We start from the raw sequence: 25965 nt of genomic DNA, 5'->3' as shown, positions 1-25965 counted from the left end.
TTAGTTATTAGGGAAATACAAATCAAAACCACAATGAGATACCATTTCATACTCACTAGGATGGCTAAAATAGAAAAGACAGACAATACCAAATGCTAACAAAGGAATTGGAACCTTCACACATTGCATTTCGGAATGTAAGATGGTACAGCGGCTTTGCAAAACAGTCTGGTAGTTCATCAAAAGGTTAAATACAGAGTTAATATACAACCTTAGGTTCCACTCTTAGCAATTCCACTCTTAGGTATAGGCCCAACAGTTTAAAACATATGGTCAAGAAAACATTCTAAATAAATGTTCATAGCAGCATTATTTACAACAGCCAAAAAGTGGAAGCAACCCAAATAACCATCAACTGATGAATGCATAAACAAAATATGGTATATCCACACAATGGGATAATCTTCGGCCACTTACAAGACTGAGGTACTCATACATTCTACAACATGAATGAACTCTGAAAACATTATGCTAAGTGAAAGAAGTCAGAAATAAATCACATACAGTATGATTTCAATTATATGAAGTGTCCAGATTAGACAAATCCATAGAGAGAGAAGTAGATTAATGGTTGCCAGGAGCTAGGAGAATGGGGAAATAGGGAATATTGCTAATGGGTAAAGGGCTTCTTTTGGAGGTGATGAAATGTTCTAAAATTAGATACTGATAATGATTACACAACTCTGTGAATATACTAAAACCACTAGGTTGTCAAAAAATAAATTAAAAGCCTCTGCTATGATGGACCTAAATAAATATTTTACTGATGAAAAATACAGTAACTTATCAATCAATCAATCAGTATCTTAGAAAGTTTATGGAAAAGTGCACCCTGACAACTGACAATAAATAATTTGCCTTCATCAATCTCTTCAATAATCACCATGGATGCTCCATAGGCAAATAGTTCTCATTACATTTATATTAGACATCTTGTTACAGATAAGAATGTTGGGGTAGGAATTAGAAAAGGACACCAATATATTAGAAACTGAAACATACTATGTGATCTTAAGGGAGTTATTTAGTGTTTCTGGACTTCTTTTAAGGCAAGCAATTTAACAAGATATAAGATTCCATGATTTTTTTTTTTTTTTTTTGACCGTGCAACATGTGGGATCTTAGTTCCCCAACCAGGGCTTGAACCTGCGCCCCTGCACTGGAAGCACAGAGTCTTAACTGCAATCACTACCTTTAAGTACATCTGGAAAGAGATTTTTAAGTTTTTAATTAAATTATGTTCTTAAAACACCAACTTTATGCAGATCAATATAGTAATACTAGGCAATACTAGGAAACACCAGTTCACTTTGAAGCTCCTAATCATGATCTCCACTTTAAAGTCAAATATTGTTGAGCATAGTTTGATTTATGTACTCTCTCTCTTCACTTTATATTTTTCACTTTAGAAATTCCCTCTCTCAGGGACTTCCCTGGTGGCGCAGTGGTTAAGAATCCACCTGCCACCAAAGATAAATAAAATAAAATAAATAAATAAATTAAAAAAAAAAAAAAAAAAAGAATCCACCTGCCAATGCAGGGAACACGGGTTCAAGCCCTGGTGTGGGAAGATCCCACATGCCACAGAGCAACTAAGCCCGTGTGCCACAACTACTGAGCCTACGAGCCACAACTACCGAAGCCTGCAGGCCTAGAGCCTGTGCTCCGCAACAAATAGAAGCCACCACAATGAGAAGCCCGCACACTGCAACGAAGAGTAGCCCCTCCTCTCACAACTAGAGAAAGCCCATGCATAGCAACAAAGACCCAATGCAGCCAAAAATAAATTAATTATTTATTTATTTTTTAAAAAAGAAATTCCCTCTCTCAGAAAAACAAAGTTTTAACTAAATATCTGTTGATCACGGTGCTACATGTAATAATAAAAAGTTACAACCTAAGCATCAATCAACAAAGTAAACTGGTTAAACAAATAATAGCACATGTATACGGAGAAAGTCATTAAAAACATAGAACAGTGACTTTCTGAGGAAAGAAGGTCAGAAAACAGACTTTTAACCCAAACCCTCAAGAGTAACTGCATATAATTGATGCTACTATTGATGGAAGGTTTGTATATGGGAATGGTATAGATTTTCTTGAAAAGAAAACCACTGCTGAAAAAGAACATTTCATGAATTGAGACAATATCCATTACATATTGTTAAACAGAAAACACAAGTTACCAAAAATCATGTAGAATATGATCACATTCTTGAGAAAATAAAAGCATATATTTGCTCAGAAAAACATGTATAAAAATATATACTACAGCATTCATAGTGTTCAACTATGAATTATTTGAATCCTTTTGCTTATCTTTATTTTTTCCAGCTTTGAGAATTATATAAATTTAAGGTGTACAATGTGATGATTTATGTGTATATACTGCTGATTATCACAATAGGGTAGTTAACACATCCATCATCTCACAGTTAACAATTTGTGTGTGTGTACTTATCTTTAATTTTTCTTAAACATGTTCTATTTATAAGAAGAAAATTTTAATTAAAAAAAATAAGACTCTCCTCTTTCATTTATTTTCTTTATTTTGAAGGCTTAAAGTAAAATAGCCCATCATGGAATCCATTTTTCTTTCCTAATATAGTAAAGTTTCTTATAACAATTAATTGTAGATGGGGAAAAAAAATTCTATCTTCCTACTGAACCTAATAAGGTTAATCCTCATTTTCAAAACTACAAGGTGACTATAATTTGTACTCAATACCTACCCTTTCTTTTTATTTGCTAACTTAAGCCTCAGGGAAATTTACTGAGGAAACCCCCTTATATTTTTGGAGAAAAAATAAACCAATACTTTGGTGGGGACTTTTATACTTCTCATAGCAACCACATGAGATGGTAATTTATCATCATATAAATTTTACAGGTGGAGAAACTGAGATTGAGATATATTTTACCAAAATACCACGGCTAGAGAGTATTAGCCCAGATTTGAAATAAGAGTTTCCAGTTCCAAGGTTTCCTTACATCACAAGTGTATCTTTATATTCTTATCTTTGAGAATCAGAAGTAAAAATCCCTCTCTGAGAAAGGAAAATTCAAGTGGTTCTTTAAGAAGGAATAAACTTTATTTAAATCATTTGAACCCAAAAGTACTTTATTTAAAGGCCTTTGTGACTGGAAAATGTCTTTCTGATAAAGGCACTGAATTTACAACCTCAATAAACTGGACCAAAAAGCTTAGTCAGTTGGTGTGGAGCAAGGGTCACATGTAAAATTTAATATGTCTAACTCCTGTTCTCTTACAAGCACCAAATTTCTCTGTTGTGTTTTCCTTTCATTTGTACAAAACAGATAAGGAGCCCCATAATGCAATATGGCTTTATTTAAAAGCCCATCTTTACCCATCTAAATTTTAAACCTTTATATTTACATGGATTTAAAGGTCTACAAAATTTGTATTGGTTAATTATGTGAAGTCTTTACATAGTGTGAGAGACAGTGATACTTCATTAACTGTATTTATCATTAAGCACTTTGGTAATAAGGCCCAAAATAGAGTCACTTATGCTAAGCCCCACACTAACAAACCTTGACTTAATTACAATTTTGCCCCCCGCAACCCAGAAATGGAATCTTAAAACGAGTCAATCAGGAATCACCTGATCGGCACTAGTTAGGTAATCTGCCTGAGAGACCCCTGCCATCCCCTAAAGGAAAGCGACCTTGCCATAACCAATCTGCTTATGTGCCTAGTATAACGTCCTTGTTCCTGCTGCCTTCTGCTTATAAAAGTCTTACATTTTGTACAGCTCCTTAGAACTCCTTTCTGTCAAGATTGAATGCTGTCCAATTCATGAATCATTGAATAAATCCAATAAGATTTTTTAAATATACTCAGTTGAATTTTGTTTTTAAACAAGTTTGGTGGCAGTGATGGGATCCAAAGGAGACTTCTGATGACTTCGTGGATGAGAAACACAGGCATTGGTACTGTGAATCCTTTGAGTCCTGTGTCTTTCCAAGAGCCATCAGTAAGCTCCTCTTGGTTCTGAGCTCTTTTCTCTGTGTTGAGCTCCCAATCTAACTGGCTTCCCAGTCCAAGGCTTAGAGGGTCAGCTTGAGCTGCCAGACAGTTCCACCTGGAACCCGAGTCCCTAGCCCTTGGTTAGTCCACAGTGCCCATTTGTTGGGATCTACTGGTTCAGTCCAAAATTCTACTTTAGGAACTACCGACAGTTGCACTTAGAAACATCTAAGGCCTTCTCTTGGCAAGTCCACAATACCATCTCTTTGGTTACTGCTGGTGTCCACAGTTCCATTTCCTTGGTTACTGTTGGGTTCTGTTACTACGCACATGAGGTAAAGGAATAATAGATCTACTGTGAATGGGAATCTCAGAAGCCAAAGTGACAATACTGATGGGTACAGGTCAGGTACTTAAAAGTTGTTAGAGTACTCACTGCTCTAAGACACCCATGCTAGAATAAGTTGGTCATGGAACAGGTTAGATTTAACACTAGGTCACCCACCAACCTCAAGAAAATTTCTGTGCAACAAGATACACTGTAAAACATCACAAAATCCCCAAACAAGCAGCACATCCCTATTAGGTATTAATTTGCTCCGAGAGACCCAAAGTATAGGTAAAGAAATAGGATCCTCAAGTTTCAAAGGATTAAGCACATCACCTTCTGATACAACTGCTTATTTTAATTCTAAGAACTATGGTCCTGGAAGCTGTTGATATCTATAAAAATGGCAAAATCTTACTAAGACAACCTAGAATTATAATGGTCATTAAGGGGAACATTCCAACTAAACAAGATCAATCATTTAAAAAGTGCAGGGGCTTCCCTGGTGGCGCAGTGGTTGAGAGTTCGCCTGCCGATGCAGGGGACACGAGTTCGTGCCCCAGTCCGGGAAGATCCCATATGCCGCGGAGCGGCTGGGCCCGTGAGCCATGGCCGCACTAAGCCTGCGCGTCTGGAGCCTGTGCTCCGTAATGGGAGAGGCCACAACAGTGAGAGGCCCGCGTACAGGAAAAAAAAAAAAAAAAAAAAAAAAAAAAGTGCAGTTGAAAGCAAGGACTCCAAAGCAAACAAACAGAATGGGATACCTATTTTAATTAACATGCAGAAGCTTCCAAAAGGCTTCAAGATTCTAAAATAGCTTGGGACTTCCCTGATGGTCCAGTGGCTAAGACTCCACACTCCCAATGCAGGAAGCCCTGGGTTCAATCCCTGGTCAGGGAACTAGATCCCACATGCTGCAACTAAGGAGCTTGCAGGCCACAACTAAAAAATCCCATGTGCTGCAACTAAAGATCCTGCAGGCCACAACTAAGACCCAATGCAGCCAAATAAACAAATACATAAATGAATAAATATTTTAAAATAAATAAGTAGAATAGCTTCATTGAAAGACTTATAGTAAAATGCTAATGAAAAATTAAAGACACAAGAGGTACCTAAAACAAGACTACAAGACCTACATGACTCCTACTACTCTCCCCTCTATCCTACTTTACTTGAGCACTCATTCTACTAATCCTCTGTCTGAATCATCTTTCCACTCTGAAGAGACTACAAGACCATAAACAAAAGTCTCCCAATTAGTGGCCTTACAGACACCCCCATATTTACCCTCAAAGGTGGGCCCCCATGTGGGCCTCTCTCAGGGTTGACAAGATTCTGGGGGATTTTCTGGTTATTCCCTTAAACAACCAATGGGAAACTAAAATTAAAATTAATGGAAAATCTTGCCAAATTCTGGTAAATACCAAAGGTACACTCTCTACTTTAACCCCCACTCTGAAGTCTGCAGATGGGATACTGGGAAAATCGTCAGAACCTGGCAAAGGATGAGAATCTTACCAGAGTCAGCTCTCCTGAATATATGCTTGTAGTGCCAGAGAGAGAAAGGTAAAATTTCATGTTGTCCCTTCCTTTCCAAATCCACACCCACTGGTTATTAATCCTTTCTCTCCTAGAGACACCTATGGCCTTATTGTGTGTCTCTTTTTTGTCCTGAGAATTGTCTAAGTCTTTCTTTCTTTCTTCCGGGTATCTTTGAGAGTGACTCAGGCTCTTGAAAAGGTAGTAATTTTGCACCCTCTTTGGAGATGCCTCTTGAGTCCAAGGGGTTGTCCAACACTGCCAGGAATATTTACTGTTAGTCCCAATTGAAACCTGATAAGATATTTGAAAGGATTTTTTTAAAGTAGCTCTGGGTCAGAAGTTGGCCAAATTGTAAGCGATATTCAAAGCCTGACAGGAACTTTCTTTTAGGCCTTCTCCCCTAAGCTGAAATGAAAGGAAACTATGTCCCCAGAGTGGGGAAAACTACTCCAAAGACAAATACGTCTAGATCTAGAACACAGGAATCTTTTGATTTCTATCTTAGTCGAAGATCTTCTCCCTGACATAAAGAAGCAAATTGAAAATAATGCAGTCAGATGGGAGGGTCAGCCCTTTGAAGTCATTTTGGTTGCAACTCAATTCTTCAAGGAATTAAAAATAACTGTCCTCATCTTATAAATGCAGCTCTAGAAGAAATTCAAAACCTACCTATCCTTTTTAACCAATCCCAAAACCTCCCCTATTCATCTCAAAAGGTTTATAGGTATTATTAACATTCTGGCCTTAGGAAACAAAAGTCCTTCTAGGAAGAACTTTCATTCTTTCTCTGTGCCTTCAAGATATAAATGTTCTGCCTGGTCTTCCCTAGAAACTGAAGGCCCTATCTTTGAAATGCGAACTTCAGGGAGGTAGTTCTTATCAGAAGGAAAGAAAAAAAGGGGGTGAAATGTTATCTGGAAACTAGGCGAATGAAAAATCCTAAGTGTCTTCTCCACAAATATTAGTGAAAAGTTTAAGCATCTGAGCAGGTAACCTTAACTTATTCCATCTGCCAGAAACACAATTTGGACCCAACTGTTCTTTTATAATCTACTGATTTTTGCATTATCATACCTATCTCATAGCTAAAATGTTGGAATGGAAGCTACAAGATCTGTTTGCAGTCTGAATGTTTATGAATGTCCACGCATGTATGTTATAGATGGGTGATATTTTCCTACCCTCAGATGATACTGCCAGAATTAATTTGTAAAAAGCTCTATTTAATTGGCTTAAAAACAAACAAGTGCTATGTAAATCAAGTATGCGTTCAGAAATTTAAAAACCCACTTTTTTCAAGTTCATGTGATCTAGAATAAATCTTTAGTAAATAAAAGCCAGTGTAAGTTTGTTGGTTTAATTAAAATAGGCAAGTCCTTAGAGTTATCAACATTAAATATAAAACTTACTCTACAAAAAAAAAAAAAAAACTTACTCTACAAAGGTGTACCAAAAGTCAAGCTCGTGTTATCTGTTACAGAATTTGTCAGCAAGAAAGGTAACTTAAGATGATAGTTAGCTGTTAGTGTCTCATGAAATTCTCATGAGTAATCTAAACTTAATTGTTAAGAACAAGTGACATAAATAGATGTAAGTTTGTAAATAAACTTCAAAAATAATTGTGCTTTATGGTATATGTACTTAAAAAGTTTCCAAAATCTTTTCAAGTAACTAACACATTGTAAAGCAACTATACTTCAATAAAAATTAATAAAAATAAATAAATAAAAATCTCTTTGGTTACTTGAAACCTTAAAGATATACTGAGATAAGTTAAATGATGGATATTCATTGAATAGCTAGACCATTTCCAAATAAGATAAAATACTAAAACATTAGTTATTGAACATAGGTTTACCAAATTTAGGCTTCCTTTCAAAGAGGAACTAAAAATATTTGGGTCTTTTATTAAAAATATTTTGTGTTACATTGCAAAATTTAATATGAGGAGTAATATGCTTAAGAAATTATGAAATGTATTCATAAATTTGCCAGTAACAGTTCACAATTGTTTACTTCTTAATTTTCACTGGAAATCAGGTTTTTAAGGATTAAAAATTCTAATATAAGTAATTAAAATGACTAGAAATAATAAGGGAAACATCTCTGTATGCAAGGAAAGTAGGATGTGTGTTTTGAAAAAGAAAATGTATGAGAAAAGGAGATGTATTTTGGTTAAAAGAAGGTAATGTCCTAAAGTATAGATGGTTATTTCAGAATGGGAAAGAAAAGAAAAAGGGACAAATTATGGACACAAAAAGTTGAGGAGAGAGGGAGACAGACAAAGAGAGAGAACAGGAATCTTGTGTGGTCAAACTGGCTAAAAATTGAATTATTATTATAACAGTTTAAAAAATAAGCTTTAATACCTATACTGTACTTATATAAAACAAAAACTTAATTTTCTTTCATCTGCTAAAAAGAGAAAGCTTCATTGGACTAATGGTCTGCTCTTGATAAGCTACTGTGAAAGGTTTCCATTTTTAAGTAATCTACCTAGAAAGTAACAATTTTGTGTTTTAACAAAATAATTTCCTGTGCTTCGTGTTATCTTTATCACCAGGTCTTTGATTACTTGAAAAAACCTAGTTTTCTCAATATTAAAGTTTTGTTCAGAACTATGTAGTCTTCTGTATTTGCCTTTGAAATCCTTAATTGTCACTTTGGTTAAATGGATAATTAATTATTGTTTCATAATGATCTGTGATCTTTTTTAGTCAAGTGTTCAAAACCTTTTGATATTTTGACAAACTTCCCAATACTGAATTCTAAATGAAGTCTTTTTGACCTCCAACTAACTTTGGGATTTTCCAGAGGGCCCCTGGATCATCTCAAAAAAATGTGTTCTCTCTCCTCATAAAAAGAGAGATATTAAACTAGTTAGGCTTATTTGAAGTGTTAAATTACATGGGAAGCATTGTCAAGCATTGTCAAGTAAGAAGTAATGCTAGATAAGCGTTCTAGAAATTGTATGAAATTCCTAGAAACCTGATATGCCCTGGTAGAATATTATTAGTCGTAAGATTATAATTCTAGTTATATTAGTCGTAAGATTATAATTCTAGTTATAATCTTAAAATGTTTTGTGTCACAGAAATAACCAAATTTCCTTGTCAATAATGAACTCTCATCAGATCTTTAGCAATGGACATTTTTAAGTCTTTTGTCATTTATAGACAGTTATTGTTTTACTCTGATGCTTTTGCAAAAGTGAGACTCACGGAAAGGACACTACCAAGAACTCTTTACCACTGACACCACTGTAAATTATAAGGTGTCAAACCTTAGGTACATATTTTACAACTGAAGAAGGTTCCACCTGACACCTTGTCCTGTGCAAATGCTGGAGGCTTCGAAATCAAAATGACTAGGGAACGAAGTAGCCAACATCTATGTAGACTGCTTCCTCCTAAAATGTCAGATCAGGAAAGTTTCTTTCCATTCCTCCTTCCCTCTCTGACCATCCTTTTCCTAATTCTTACACCATGAAGGTATTTATGATTCTTTTGTACACTTCTTACTTACCATGCTCTGGCCTGGAAATAAAATGCCATTGTCTACATACCCCAGGCCACTGCAATCCAACTTCCAAATGACTGTTGAATTTGCCATGATTCTGGTGATCCTATAGTTCCACCTGTCACAAAATTCTCCCTGATGTCCAATGCCTCACTTTCTTGGAACAAATTCAGTCCCCCTCTATCACGTCATACTCCCTAAATTTGGGGGTTTATTTCCCTGTCTCTGGTTAAACCCCCCCTTTGTAAAGAGCCTAAATACAGGGAAACCTGTATTTAGGCTCTTTACAAAGAAAGGGATACAAGGGAAGGTAACCAGAATAAAAATGTCTGTGTGGTCTACAGAAACCTTAAATTTTAAATTATCAGGAGGTATTCATGATTCAAATTTGCTTCCTTTGGCAGATTCCTCCTCCCTTGGCTAGGGAGTAAGTGCAAATGAGGCTATGATCAAGAACCTCTCCTTAACTGTTAAAGATACTGCAAAAAAAAAAAAAAAAAAGATACTGCAAAAACTACTGCTAAAGCAACAGCGGCCCAACAAAAATCTCTAGACTCTCTGGCCAGGTTGTTCCTGATAACAGGATAACCCTTGATTATCTTTTAACTGAGGAAGGAGGTATCTATGACATGGCCAAACACCACTTACTGGACTTGGATTGACACTTCTAGGAAAATTGAGACCCAGGTACATAAGATCACTAAACAAGCCAGTTGTCTTAAGAAAGTTACTTATTTTAACAGAGTCTTTCTTTGACTTATTTGATTTTGATTGGTTTGGGTCTTGGGGACCATGGGTCTGAAGTACACTCCAGATATTGGGAATTATCCTGCTTATATAAATAACTATAGTAGTCTCCCTGGAACACTGTATTCTCTCAAAAGTTCTAAATACATGTTTGCAGCCACTACCAGCAAGTAAATGATCTCCTTAGCTAAGACCAGAATGTCAGAAAAGGAACAAAGAGGGAATTCCCTGGTGGTCCAGTGGTTAGGACTCCACACTTTCACTGCTGAGGGCCTGGGTTCAATCCCTGGTGAGGGAACTAAGATCCCACAAGCTGCAAGGCACGGCCAAGGAAAAAGAAAAGTGTTAGTCTTTGCTAACTGACATTTCTAATGGTCCCTTTCCCCCTTCAGCGATCCCTTATACTAGTGCATCTGCCTATCCTGACTGACCTCTGTTGTGCCCTTCTTGAGAGCTGTTTGAGTAAGAACATTTTTAAAGAATTTTAACCAGCTTTTACAAATTTAGGAAAGTGTAAACCAGAGATTTTGTTTCAATCCTTCCAACTATATTATAAACACAGGGGCCTCAAATTTGCAGCTAGCACAGCATCAGACACAAAGTAGAATTCAATAAGTTATTATATTGATTATAATTCCTACACATTGATAAGTAAAATATAATTTCTCTATGAGTGAAAACAGATAATGTTCCCATTGTCTTGGTCTAGCACTCAGATTATAAGAAAAATAAGAAGGAAAAGCTAAAAATAGCAAAAAGAACCAAAAAATCACTGAAGAACTGCTTATAATGGTGAAACATCAGAAACAACCTAAATATAAATAGGGAATTTATTTTTAAAACAATGCCTTGTTGAATTCAGGCAGACTCCTGAATCCAGTTCATGCTGAATAAAAGAATAGCAACCCCAACTGAAGACCAAATTGGTAATCTAGAAAATTAAATAAAAGAAATCGTCCAGAATGGAGATGGGAAGGAGTTGAAAATTTTGAGAATGAATTTGAGACAGGGAATATAGTCCATAAAAAGGTCAACATTTCTTAATAAGCATACCTGAAGAAGAGAACAAAAGAGGTAACAGAAGAAGAACTAAATAACAGGAGATAAAAATTGCCCTAAACCAAAGACAAAAGGAAGGGCCCACTTAAAAGATCCATAAGAAACCGGCAGGATTGGAAATGGGAAGTGAAGGCATGAAGGTAGGAGGAATGCTACTAAAGCTATTGAATACCACCTTTTAACTTTTGAAGTTGAAGTTATGTTCATAGATCATCTATTAAAAAAATAAATAATGTGTAAAAGACACAAGAAACAAAGCTAGATAAATGAAGGGGAAAAAAAAAAAAAGACTTACACTTTCAAGACAGACTTCGGTGAAACTTTAGAATGCACGGATCAAGTGAAAACTCCTAAGAGTTCCACAGAGGAAAAAAAACAAGTTTCCAGAAAGAAACTTCCAATGAGCAATAAGAAATGCCAGAAGCCATGAAGCAATAGTTTTGGGTTCTGAGAAAAAAAATATTCTTAATATAGAATTCTATATTCAGCCCAACTATCAATCAAGTATGAGGACAAAAAACACTATCAGACATGCAAGAACTCAGAAAATCCACACATCCTATATGAAAAAGCTACTTAAAAAGACATCCTCAACTAACCAACAACAAAAAAAAGAATCCAAGTAAAACCAACCACGGGATATAAAGAAATCTGCTAGCTGAGTATGACCCAGAAGACTTGAAAAAAGGGCAAAATAAAGAAGATCCATTGGGCATTAATACCTGGAGGACTGTTTCAAGCAGCACTTATTTGGTACACAAGCCTACATTTCCTTCTCTATGGGTCTCAATATACTAATTCATTCAGCAATAAATAATTTCATAATATTTTAAAGCTGCTGAATGGCTTCCAGTGTTCACTTTTTTAAATCAACCCATAGACAAAAAGCAATGGATAAACTAGAAAGCTATAAAAATTATACTTTAAAAAAAAAATTATACTTTATAAATCAGGAGATAGAGAAAAAGAACAGGAAAAAAGTTTGTTACTTTCCTTAACATTCACACGAGGAAGACCACAGATAATATCTGAATTGACAAACCAAGAAAAAGAAATTTAAGTTTATAGTTTAAAGTCATAAAAGTAATCACCACCAAAAAAATTTAAATAACAAAGATAAAAAATTTGAAGGTTGAGATGGGAAAACAGAAAACAGGGGATAGTGAAATCTCTCAAAATTGCTCAGCTTTTCTAATGGAAAGTCAACAGAAACTGCCTAAAGTTGATAAATCAAGACAGAATTATACGTATGCTACTTAAAGTTATAATGGTAAGCAGCAGCAAAACTTAAAATGGAAACAGTTAACACTGGTTATCTCTGAGAAGTGAAGGGGGCTTGGGAGTGGGCAGTGAGAAGGAAGTACTATTGGAGTTTTTTAATCATGTGCAACTCTTATTTGATAAATTTTTATTTATTTATTTATTTTTGGCTGCATTGGGTCTTCATTGCTGCATGCAGGCTTTCTCTAGTTGTGGCGAGCAGGGGCTACTCTTCATTGCAGTGGCTTCTCTTGTGGCGGAGCACGGGCTCTGGGAGCACAGGCTTCAGCAGTTGTGGCACGACAGCTCGGTAGTTGTGGCTCGTGGGTTCTAGAATACAGGCTCATTAGTTGTAGCGCACGGACTTAGTTGCTCTGCAGCATGTGGGCTCTTCCCGGACCAGGGATCGAACCCATGTCCCCTGCCTTGGCAGGTGGATTTTTAACCACTGCACCACCAGGGAAGTCCAATTTGATAAATATTAATAGCATAAAAATAAAAATATTTCCACTTTGATACAAATATACTATAAAGATGAAAAGATTGCTGAGAACTTAGTTAATAGAACTTTGGATTTCTAAATTACACAAGCTCAAATTACATAGAAATTTCCAGAAGAAAGGAAGGTCACAAACAGTTTTATAATTTGCACCAAAATCCAAAACAATAGGATTCACTCAGGTTTAAGTCACTCTTAAAATGCAAATATAATTAGGGACTTCCCTGGTGGCGCAGTGGTTAAGAATCCACCTGCCAATACAGGGGACACGGGTTCGATCCCTGGTCCAGGAAGATCCCACATGCCGTAGAGCAAATAAGCCCATGTGCCACAACTACTGAGCCTGCGCTCTAAAACCCGCGAGCTACAACTACTAAGCCCGCATGTCACAACTGAAGCCTGCACGCCTAGAGCTCATGCTCTGCAACAAGAGAAGTCACCGCAGTGTGAAGCCCACGCATCACAAGGAAGATTAGCCCCCACTTGCTGCAACTAGAGAAAGCCTGCACGCAGCAACAAAGACCCAATGCAGCCAAAAATAAGCTACTTAATTTTTTAAAATGCAAATATAATTGTAAAAGGGAAAGGGGAAAAGGAAACTAACTTTTGTAAAAAGCAACAATAGTTTGTGCCTCAAACTGCTTAGGTCTCTCACCAATGAGCTTATTTAACAATCATAACTAAAATAACTTTTCTACAGAAAGATGCAACTAACCCACCTATGAGATGAAAGTTTTACCTTATTTTTCCAGCAGCCATAGACTTACCTTTCTGTCCAAATGTAAATATCTACAGATATCTGCAAAAGTTTGCCATGACAGGGCTTTGGTCTGTGATCACAGAACAAAACAAAGTTAGCTGGCCTACCTGGTAATTAAATCCATATGCTGATCACGTTCATCTTAGTAACTGAGATCAACCACAAAGTCTCATTGAAATAATATTTTTAAATAGAAAATATACAAGTTCAAAGCCTCTGTAAGGAGGGTATATTTTTCCTTTAGAAAGGCTGACTCAATCAGAAATTAAAAGTATTTTATAAGGACATAAATTATTTGAGGACTTTATAGGTTATTTCTCTTTGACCCATCACCCACTTCTGTATAAGAACTCACACCCTCAATAAAAAACTACTGCTGCACACTTGTATCTTGAATTACATCCTGTCCTCTCTCTCGAGATTCTTTTATCCTGCACAATGCATGCTCAAAATGGCTATTACAGGAAGTGTTGCACTATCAGCTATTTATAAATGGACAAAAATCTTTAAATAGCTCTGTTAGCTACCTTTATGGTTCTAGACCTTAAAAACTACCTGTTTTCAAAGACATAGTCATGCTGGTAATTCAAAATGTTCAAAGTGTCCTTTTATTTTGGAATCCAAAGCTGCACTAAATTATATAGTCACAATATCACAAGATAACAAACAGGATGATCTTTAAAAACACATTAGTCGAATACTCTTAGTCTAATCATTTACCACCAAGAAAATTCCAAATTGCAATATATTGCCTTCAAGCCTTCTATATTGATGTCTAACCCACACTACACTACTTCAGAATTTTGCAAAAGACACAATTTAACATCACATATTAACTTTTTATCCAGTATATCCAGTTCAAAAATATAGTACACAAAAGTAAAAATTCTTAATTCATCAATATTGATATCCATTATACTGAAAAAAAAAAAAAAAACCCTTTCCATTGATCTACTTTTTTCCTATCTAAAACTGACATGTCTTTCCCATGCTGCTAAAACAGTAACTTGCATTTCCTATGCAAACTAATAATTTAGAACTCATTTTGTATGTATTAATAATTATTATTTTTAAAGCCTTAACATTTCTCTTCCTTATTCTCAGCCCTCCTGTCTCCAGTCTTTAGAGATTTATATCGGATACATCACCATATTTGCAGATCATTTCAAGGCATTACTTCCAAAAGTAAGCAGCTTTTAGAAACTTAACTTACAGCGATACTAATATGCACAAAATACTGTACCTACTAAGGATATTCACCACAGTGTACTTGCAAAAGACTGGAGACAGCCTAAATGTCCATCAAGAGGGGATAGTTAAATGTATGTAAGTCAATACAATGTAATATAATGAAACTATTATAAGGAACTAGGCATCTCTGTACATAAGATATGTAATGATCTTCAAGGTTATATACAAGGTTAAAAAATATACAGCAGGAACAGTACAGCACACTACCATTTATCATTAAACACACACACCTCCGAGAAAATCTCTCTAAAAAGGAAAACGAAGAATGGTTGCCTCTAGAAAGGGAAAAGGGTGACTGGGAAAGGGAAGGCTTACAGTACGTTGTATAATCTTTTTTTTTTTTTTTTTGCCATTGAAGAATTTATTGAAGCATCAGAATACTCGGAACAAACACATTGAATGTATCACAAATTACAGATATGGCAAAACATGGAGGGTGGCAACCAGATTATATAAGCTTTTTTATGCACACACATTTACTACTTACTAAACACATATGCTCTTTTTGTAAAATGAAATACTTTTTTTTGAATAGTAATCAAATATCCTTGATAGATTCCATTCACAAATTGACAGCTTTTCAGTTCAAGTATTAGTTTGCTTTATCAAACTACTTCAGCCTCAAATTTTCTATTACTTGAAAGAAAAAATACAAACTTTCCTATTTCATTTGTCCACACCATCAGTTATACATTTTTATTAAAAGGTCACTTCATGGATTTACGAATTGTGTTGCTAAGCCGCTTGTTCCAAAAAACTCTAAACCTGAGAAGCCAATATCACAGCTACTAGCCAGTTTCTCGGTCACACTAACTGCATTTCTTGAGCCACACGTGGCTAGTGGCTGCCATACTGGACAGCACAGATGCATTTTCATCATTGCAGAAAGTCCTACTGGACATCACTGCACTAGACTAAGGGCTGGCAAACTAAAGCCTGTGGCCCACCACCTTTTTTTTTTTTTCCTCCTGGAACACATTCTAATTTGTATTCATTTATACATTGTCTGTGGATACTTTGGCACTACTATGACAGATTCAAGTAATTGTGACATAGATGGTAGGTATGGCCCACAAAACCTGAAATATTTCGTTTCTGCCTCTTTACAGAAAAAGTTTGTCAGCCAGTGCTCTAGACAATCAGATTTCATTGAAAAGAACATTCCCCTGGGCTCCAAAAACAAAGTTCTGAAGGCTTGCAGTGCATAAAGAACTAATTAAACAAGCTGATGTCCACTTGATTTACTAAGTGATAAAAGTATTTAGGTTTTTTAAACATGAATCCATAATACCAGAAAATTTCCTAAAATATGTTTGAATGCTGACGTTTTCTAAGCATCTCTATAACATCGCTAGTAAAAGCACAGAAGACAGATTACTACAGTCTAGCAATTTTAGAAGAATTGGCCTAAGAAGAAAAAAAAGTGCTTAATAATTCAAAAAATTACCCGTGTTACTTATCAAACTATTACAAGAAATGTATCAACTGTCTTGAAAAGCAGCACATTATTTCTTACAGAAAAAATTACACTAGACCTAGTTAATGTTACATAAATATTTACATTGAACTGCTCATCTCATGTAGTATCCCCATATTTCAGGCTTTCAAAACAATTACTGAAAACACCAGTTAAGTATGTTTACCAGAACAAATATATATATGTTTTCCAATTTAGGACATTTTTTTAAATACAATTTTTGAGTGTGCTTACATACCCAACCCTGTACAAGTTGCTGGAAACAGGATGATGATGGTCCATTTGTAGTTAATAGTTTATGGAGCAGACTAGTATCACAGTGATATTTTACACATAAGAACAAGAGGGGCAGAAGCACAGATAATGAGTACACTGGGTAACTAAGGGAAGACTTCTAGAAGAAAAGCTATTTGAATTGGGTATTGAAGTGGGAGCAGGACTTTCCCAGGTTTGTGGGAGGGGGAAGGAAGAAAGGAATGGCAGAGCAACACCATTCTGGTTTGAGTGCAGAAAAAGAAAATGAGACATGAAAAGGACTTAGCAAATCCTAGGGAAAAAATGAGCAGTTGAATGCTACAGAAGCATATGGCTTGAACACACTGGGAAAAAAGGAGGGAGGTGGTGGCAGGCGTAAAGGCTGTACAGACTAAAGACTTTAAGATCCAAATGCAAATGGCTTTACACGCCAAACTAGGGAATTAAGATCTGATGTAACCATATGAGCCACAGAGAATATACAGCTTTACAAGAAGAGATATGACATGATTGATTTTATTTTGTTAACACTGGCAGCAACTTGGATCTTGGACTACAGTGAGGGAAGACTAATGGCAGAGACCAATTCGGCTATTATGCAAATCAGAGATGATGGCCGAAAGTAATGAGACTGAAGATGAAGAGAAACCAGATAAAGAGAAGCAACTGCATGTGGTAGAATCTCCAGGCCTGAACTCCTACGTTTTTAAAATGCCCCTGATATGGGATACTTTCCCTTTTCCATATTTTTCGGTACAGATGTAGTACCCTTTGCATGGAAGAAGTTTATACAATAAGATTGTCAAAAGTGGAAGCAATGTGGTCTTTTTTGTTTTTTCTCCCAAGGTATTAGGAGGGAAAACACATTAGGAAATACAAGAGCTCAAGAGTCAAGAGATCTGGATTACAGGCTTGTCTTTGCCAAGACTATGGTCATGACAACCTCTAAAAGCTCTGGTTTTCTAATTTGTAAAAAGAAGAAATTAGACTAGATGATCTGAAACTCTTGAAAGCTCTAAAATACTATGATCACAGTGATACATCTTTAATCTTTGGGAGGTCTCCAAAAAAATGCAAATACAATTATCTATTCTAACTACGAACAAAATGTGAAAAACCCATTAAAAACATACTACATTTATTGTGAAGGATTCATGACAGACATTAAAACATGTAGTTACCAACTACTTCTCATCTGAAACCCTAAGGCAAAACTGAAACTCAGTAAGATAACTCTGTCAGCCATTTCACTTTCAATTACTATATTTCAAAATAACTCCAAAAAGCAGCATTCTTTTATTGGAGTGGTTCAAAAGACTAAATGAATGTCTGCAAAGTTGAATGGTAGTATTGTTGGGTACAACAGTTTTCAGACATAACACTAGTCTATGGAATCATGTTTGCCTGAACCTCTTATTCACAAAAGAACTTTTTAACAATATTCCTTTATCAATCAAAACAAGAAGTGTTTCAAACTTGATAAATATGGTCTTGAGATTTGTAACCATACTGTTATGTGACTTTTTCCTAATGTTGAAAACTGTATTACAAATTCTTGCTCATAAAAAGTCTAGAAATATTCTAAACTGGTTTCTCTTCAAGAATAACTTCTAAGCCTGATTTTTTATTTAAAAAAAAAGGATAGCTGGGTCAAAAGACCCCCTTCCTTCAAAACAAAAAGATGGAACAAATAACATTGCTATTAAAGGTGAAAAACCCAGATGTAAATCTTGCATTTCCAGTCCATTATAAATTTATGTAGCATAATTAATACAGCCTAAGTTAAAGTCATATTTCAAGGGAAACAATATTCTAAGGTTCTGTGAACTCTAGTATTAAACTATAAGCAGAGGCTTTTCTAATGATGTTTTATGTTACATTACTTCTTCCAGTGTTTCGTCTAGAGACCTTAACAATTTTGGGATTATATGCTACATTACATACACCAGAATAGTTCCTCTTTAAGGTACTCACGTGATTTCTCTCTTGCTCCCTAAAATAGCATTATACATCTGAGTTAACCAAAAAAAATTCTGGAAAGAGCTATACTGTAATTTACTATGATCTGAGTGTAAAATCCTTTACTATGCGAATCTGTATCAGTTTAGAACCATCATTAAAAATGTTCTGTTCTTTCAAATCACCGGTATCAATGAACATAAAACTAATCCTGCTACCAACCCACAAGAGACGTGGGTGTTTACTATAAAGCCTTAAATCTCAACTAGACTCTTGGTCCAAGAAAAAAAACTTTATACTGATTTTTCTTACATGTAATTTAGTGATTTAAAGTAATGCTTTCAGATCCTGAAAGTTTTTTTTAAAAGCATATATTTTGAAGATAAACAAACTGATCTTACTCTACTAAAGAAGCTTTATTAATTCTAATTAAACAAATTTCACTCAAGAAGGAAGTGTATTCAAATCAAGAATTTTATTAGAGGGGAAAATATTCAAAGAACAAATATAAGCGGGAATTAAATTATCTGTTCTTTGTTGTAGCCCGTGCTATCCAAATACAATTCAGAAGCAGAATTTAGCTTTTCTTAAAAGCTGCTTGCTAAAAAAAAAAAAAAAAAAAAACTTTTTTTAAAAACAGAATTAAAATACATTTTTAAAATTCCAGTCCAAATATATTATAAAGTTAGCATGAGGAGTATGAAAAACACCGCCTCTGATTTGTTTTGTAATGCCAGTGCCGAAATAGGAAAGCTAGATGTGCTTTCTCCAAATATATCTGATAAGATTCCCACAGAAACACCAATATAACAAGTAGAGTGGATATTCCAAAGACAAAACACAAGTTAATTATAGTACTTCACATTCCAAGACACTCATCCAAGGACACCTGGCAATTAACTAAGGAATTAAGAGAAAAGTTTACAAACAACTGAGTACTATGGGGTCCGTTCACTTACAAGAAGAGAAAAAATTATTTGCAATAATAATAATCCTTTACACTTATAAAGTACCTTGTAGTTTTCACCATGCGCGCGCACACATACACAAACCCCACTACCTACTTTGGTCCTACAGTTCATCAATCAACCCAGAGAGTGTGCAGAACGATAAGCAGCACTTCAGGTCTTACTAATATCACTGTGGCTGATATTCAATTCATTCAGAAATGTTTCGCTACGATCCTAAGAACTCATCCACATAGTTTGATAGTCTTTAAAGTTTAAGCGGGATACGCAGATGTTCCCGGGCTCCCTAACTCTGGGGAAGGGGAACTCTTGCCAGGATGGGCCCTGAGGTGACGAATGGTTTTAACCCACCCTTCGCAGGCAGAGAACTGGTTCCACCTGTCCTGGAGTACGAGCCGTGTGCCCTCCAGTACGAAGGATAGGCATTCTCAATACAACGTCCAGCTCTCCTTCTCCTATGAGAACAATCAGTAAGGGCTTCCTAAGGGGTTCCTACGATTCTCCCTCAACTCCCAGGAAGACAAAGGTTCAGGCCCAGCTCTGTGTTACTCGAATTCCGTTCTGGATAATCTAGGTGCCCCATAAACCTCAGCACGCAGTCATTTGGCAGAGGATGGAGGGGAGGACCTAAGAATACCCAAGGTGCGGGGAAAGGAGCTACCAGAGCAAACTCTGAAGTTCTGCGAGCAAAACGCGGTTAATCTCTCAGAAGGTCCTACATTCGAGGGAAGGTGCGGAACTGAGAACGTGAGAAATCGAAATCGGAGGCAGGCGAAGCGGCGTGGAGAAGTGGCCGGGTATACGACTGGGACTGAGGGACTGCGCGGAGGGGCCATCGGGTTGGCTGGCCCCAAGGGCGAAGGTGCCCAACAGCTCAGATCCGTGAGCCTGGCGAGGACCCAGACGCACGGCCGGCCGGCGGACTCCTCGGCTAGGTTTCAAACCGCCGCCCCCGGGAGGCGCTCAGCCGATTGGAAGTTCCACCACGACCGTCACCAGCCCAAGGCCGGAGCGGCAACTCCTCGGCGGAGCTCTCCCAGCCCTCCGCGTCTCCCCTGGAGACCAGACACCCACAAACTCCACCTCCCACCGAGGTCCCAACTCGAGTCCCGCCGCCAGCTCCATGCACGCGGAGGGCGCCCCGCAGGACCGGACCTACGCCCCCCGACCGGGCTGCGCCGCGGGAGTTCAAGGGGTGCGACGGGGCCGCGCGGGGGGCGAGCAGAACCCACGCCCCTCAGAGTCTGCCCCGGGACGCGGCCCCGCGACCACCTCCGCCTCGACCCCCGGGCACGGCCCGACCCGGCTCCGACCCACCCATCCCGCGCGGTCGCGGGCAGAGCTAGGACCCGAGCAAGCCTACTCCCCCCGCCCCTGCTCTTACCCATCTTTTCGCCTCGCCTTGTAGACGTGCCCGTAGGTGCCGCGTCCCACTTTGCACCCTTCGTACTCAAACAAATCCTCCACCCGCTCCCGCTCCGCCGCCAGCTTCGCCTTGAAATCATAATCCATTGTCTGCTTTCCCCATAGAGGCACCGGAACGCGGGGGCCGCCGCCGCTCAGTCCCTCCTCCTCCTCCCGCCGCGACCGCCGCTCCACTTCTCGGGCCACCTCTCGGGCGCGCGCGCGCGCCGCCCGCCGCCCTGCAATCCGCCTTCAGCAAGGGACGCCTCGGCGGCCGCGGCAACCACCTCCTCCACCTCCACCTCCTCCTCCCCCGCGGCAGCGGCGGCGGTAGCTCCCGCAGGAACCCCCAGTCCCGCCTCCCCCCTTCATTTCCTTGTTTTGGAACCTGGTGGGCCGCGCCGCGGCTTCCTCGAGCTCATTAACGAACCAGCCTGCCCGCCCCGAGATCGCGGAGACTCCTGGGAAATGTAGTTCCTCGGGCCTCAGGAATGGCTTGAGTTTTGAGGCTGAAGGAAATACAACTCCCAGGCTGCCGTGGGCCACTACAGCCCCACCTTCACAAGGCGTGCACGCCTGCGCACTGAGACCGCCCCCTCAGCGTTGGACTACCACCAGCTCTTGTTAAGGTAGAAAGCGCAAAGTTGTGCTGTGCTTTCTGCGGGTTTGTGGGAGCTGGTGGAAAGAAGGCGCTTGTTCTGGTGCAAGGAAGGTACTCTATTATAATTGCCCCCGTGCGAGAAGGAGAGTGGAAAGTGTTTAACAAGCGCCTTGCCCAGGAGCTTGCTCCAGTGGTTTACGAGGGAAGGACTGTGGTTAGGGCAGTTGTACTGAAGATTGTTGTTTGTTTTTTTGTAGCAATTGTCCCGCCTCTTACCCCGCCCCCATCCAGCCGCTCATTGGCGGAGAAGAGAGAATGACGTCCTCGTTGGTGCGTGGGTATCCCCAGGCTTTGGCTTCTTTCCGACTCTTGATTGGTAATTGGATGTGCTAGGTTCTTCCTGATAGGATAATCTTTTTTCTTTACGATGCAAAAACCGTATTTCAAAAGCTGAACATTCAGCGGTTTCCTACTTCTAGCATCGGCCAGAGAACATCTAACTTCTGCGCCCTAGTCAGCCAATCATCCTTTTCTTGGCGCTCTAGTCATGGTCTCCTCTTACCGTATGTGATTACCACAGCCAAGCTTTTGGCCATCTGTCTAAGGACAATTAAGGTGCCTGCGGAACGCAGCGTTTTGAAAACAATCATTTGGGTTGGATTGTAAAGGGATTTTTACGGTTTATGCATAATGGTGTCGTTGTCCTAGAATGTTTAAGAAAGTCTCCTTTATCAAGGTGAACGTTGATTCATTATTGCATGCATAAAACGTAGCAAATGTTTGGGATGCAATCTTAAACATGGTTGGTGCTAGGATGGGACTTACACACCACATTCAGTGGGAGCATAGAGCAGGAAATAGTCAATTCTACCTGAAGTGGTAAGGAAAGTTAATAGTAGTGACCTGCCTGCTAGGTTTTGGAAGAAACCTGGAAAACTAGAGAGAGGCGTGGGGGTGGGGTGGGGGGAATTGTTTACTTACTACAACAATGTTTCCTGGGAAACTTCCTCAGATCTTGAAGTAAATCATGAAGTATCTGAGTTTCTGTTATTTCCAAGCACTATGATAAGTGCTGGAGATACCAGATGAAAATTGGTCTTTTCCATCAGGGACTAAAATGTATTGAAAAAATAAACATGCAAACAAATTAAAAACTATGTGGGTACAAAGAGCAATAGTAGAATAGGAGGACTTCCAGAAGAGTCAGGGTAGGCATCATTAAGGGGGTAGTTTTTAGCCAAAATTTAAATAATCTTATTTGAAGGACAAGTGGGGAAGTAGCAAAGAATTATTTCTGGCAGAATGGCATGTGTATATATCATTGACAGAACCTGATATATTCTGACAAATACAAATAGCTTGAACATTACAGATTAAGACAGGAAAAGATGATGGCTAAGAAGAGACCGGAGAGATAAGCAGAGGTCAGAATATGAAGACCTATATATATCAAGCAGAAGCTTTAGATTTCCTCATTCTATAGGCAATAAAAAGCCATTGAAGACTTTTGAGCCAAGAAGTAATCAGTATTGTATATTCAAAAAAAAAAAGACTTCTGGACTTCCCTGGTGGCACAGTGGTTAAGAATCCGCCCGTCAATGCAGGGGACGCGGGTTCAATCCCTGGTCCAGAAAGATACCACATGCCGCGGAGCAACTAAGCATGTGTGCCACGACTACTGAGCATGCATGCCACAACTATGAAGCCTGCGCACCTAGAGCCCGTGCTCTGCAACAAGAGAAGCCACCGCAGTGAGAAGCCTGCGCACCGCAAGGAAGAGTAGTCCCCGCTCGCCGCAACTAGAGAAAGCCCGCGCACCCCAACGAAGAGCGATGCAGCCAAAAATAAATAGAATTAAATCTTAAAAAAAAAAAAAAAAAGAGTTTGACCACACCGTTGTTACCAAGGATGGGGGAAACAGACATTCTCCTGCATTGCCAGTGGAAGTATATATTCACAAAATATGTACCAATACATACATTAGATTTTGGTTTGGCAATATCTATCAAAATTACATAACAGTATCCTACAATTATACTCCTTGTGGCGGATGCTCTGATAAGCCTTCCTAGACACACACCCCTTCAGGACTAAAGGATGTACTATTCCCCCAAGCTGCTGGGAGTGCTGCCGCAGCCTTCACCTCTCAGCCCTCTTCAGGAATTGCCTTGTCTAAAGAGCCACCTCATCTCACCTCACCTCACCATTTTCCTGGAACACCCTGCATCCAATGACTGATTAATTCAGGGATATCAAGGCCCCAGACCTCTCACCCCACTTCAGGACAACTCTGATCCTATCTTCAGAACTCCCTGTTGGGCTGACTCAGGCCGTCACTGAGAATGCATTGCAGACCAACTTCTCAATCTCCCCCATCCTGCTTTCTTCCTTTTCCTTCCACAAGATTGATCCCATCAACATTCTGTAATAAACTGATTACATGTTAATCTCCATATCAAGGTCTGCTTCCCCAGGAGCCCAGTTTGTGGAATTCCCCATGTGTGCAATATGATACAACTTAAGGTTATTCATTGAGCATTGTTTCTACTAGGAAAGGAATGGGAAACAACAAAAGTGTTCATTAGAAAAGGATTGGATAAATAAATTATGGCATATGCACCAATGGATTATTATGCAGCCCTAAAAATAATTCAAAAGCTATGAAATATGCCTCTCAACTGTCCTCCTTGCAAGGAAGCCCCAGTTGCTAAGCTCTGGATCTACCACTGCATTTGTAATGAGGCCACAGTCCCCAACGGTTGCTCCTAGCCTATGACTGACCATAGCAGGATACTATGCTGGGAGTGCTGCATAGGCAGGTCCATTCCTGCAAGATACAGAGTTCCTCTGACAGGTGAGTTGAGCTTAAGGACTCCCCAGGCATAAGCCTGTCTGACACTTCCTTCGAACTCTGTTGCAGTCTGAGTCACTGCCTACCCAACCCTCCTTCCTTCCCTCTCTCCTTCACAGGGGCAGATTAGCCTCATGATCTGACAGCTCCTTCAGCTCCGCCCTCCCTCCCCCCACCTCCCCGTTCTCTTCCTCACAGGCATTTCCTCCAATAAGTGTCTTCCAGGTCTAATCCCATCTTGGCATCTACTTTTCAGAAGACCTGATCAATGAGGAAATTGTTTAGGTATTGAAATGGAAAGACCTCCAAGATATCAATGTATTTTTTTTTTTTTTTTTTTTTTTTTTTTTTTGTGCGGTACGCGGGCCTCTCACAGTTGTGGCCTCTCCCGTTGCGGAGCAACAGGCTCTGGACGCGCAGGCTCAGCGGCCATGGCTCACGGGCACAGCCGCTCCGCAGCATGTGGGATCTTCCCGGACCGGGGCACGAACCCGTGTCCCCCGCACCGGCAGGCGGACTCTCAACCACTGCGCCACCAGGGAAGCCCTCAATGTATTTTTAAGTGAAAAAAAAAGCAAGAATCAGGAGAGTGTCCATAATATGCTAACATTTTTATACAAAAGAAAAAATACATACTTTCTTGTGTATGCATGACTTATCTGTAAAAGGACCACAAGAAACTGTTTGCTCGGGGAAGGAAACTGTGCTTGAGAATCAGAGGTAGGAGGGAGAATTTGTACTGTATACCTTTCTGAATTCTGATCCATGAAATACTGCCTTTTCAAAAGGTAAGTAAATAAAATTTAAATGAAAAAAAAATAGAAACTTGGCTAAAAAGGAAGGAGAAAGATAGATAGGATTGTAGCTACCATGGTCAAGGGAGGTTCAGAGTTTTGTTATTAGTTTGTGTTTAATAAGGGGAAGGAACTTTTCATATATATATTTTTTATTGGAATATATTTGCTTTACAGTGTTGTGTTAGTTTCTGCTGTACAGCAAAGTGAATCAGCTATATGTATACATATATCCCCTCTTTTATGGATTTCCTTCCCATATAGGTCACAACAGAGCATTGAGGAGAGTTCCCTGTGCTATACAGTCAGTTCTCATTAGTTATCTGTTTTATACATAGTAGTGTATATATATCAATCCCAATCTCCCAATCCATACCACCCTCCCTTCCCCCCTTGGTATCCATACATTTGTTCTCTACATCTGTGTCTCTATTTCCACTTTGTAAATAAGTTCATCTATACCATGTTTCTAGATTCCACATATAAGCGTTAATATACGATATTTGTTTTTCTCTTTCTGACTTACTTCACTCTGTATAACAGTCTCTAGGTCCATCCACATCTCTGCAAATGGCACAATTTCATTCTTTTTTATGGCTGAGTAATATTCCATTGTATATATTTACCACATCTTCTTTATCCATTCCTCTGTTGATGGACATTAAGGTTGCTTCCATGTCCTGGCTATTGTAAATAG

The 25965-nt window shown here is 38.7% G+C and overlaps 1 protein-coding gene across 3 annotated transcripts in view; it reads right to left on the bottom strand.

The window, feature by feature from the left end:
• Positions 1 to 21313, bottom strand: part of CDK19 (cyclin dependent kinase 19) — a 184977-nt gene extending 163664 nt beyond the window's left edge. For 2 of the 3 annotated variants that reach the window (XM_032651356.1, XM_032651358.1), the window contains exon 1: positions 21003 to 21313. In XM_032651356.1, coding sequence (XP_032507247.1) covers positions 21003 to 21130 — 128 coding nt within the window. In that variant the 5' untranslated portion in view covers positions 21131 to 21313. The remainder of the gene's footprint in view (positions 1 to 21002) is intronic. The other variant, XM_032651357.1, reaches the window with a different exon arrangement.
• Positions 21314 to 25965: the final 4652 nt, after the last annotated feature.

This window comes from Phocoena sinus, chromosome 12, assembly GCF_008692025.1.
Source record: "Phocoena sinus isolate mPhoSin1 chromosome 12, mPhoSin1.pri, whole genome shotgun sequence".
NCBI lineage: Eukaryota > Metazoa > Chordata > Mammalia > Artiodactyla > Phocoenidae > Phocoena > Phocoena sinus.
The sequence above is the reverse complement of the archived record's forward strand: the minus strand, read 5'-3'. Positions and strand labels throughout refer to the sequence as shown.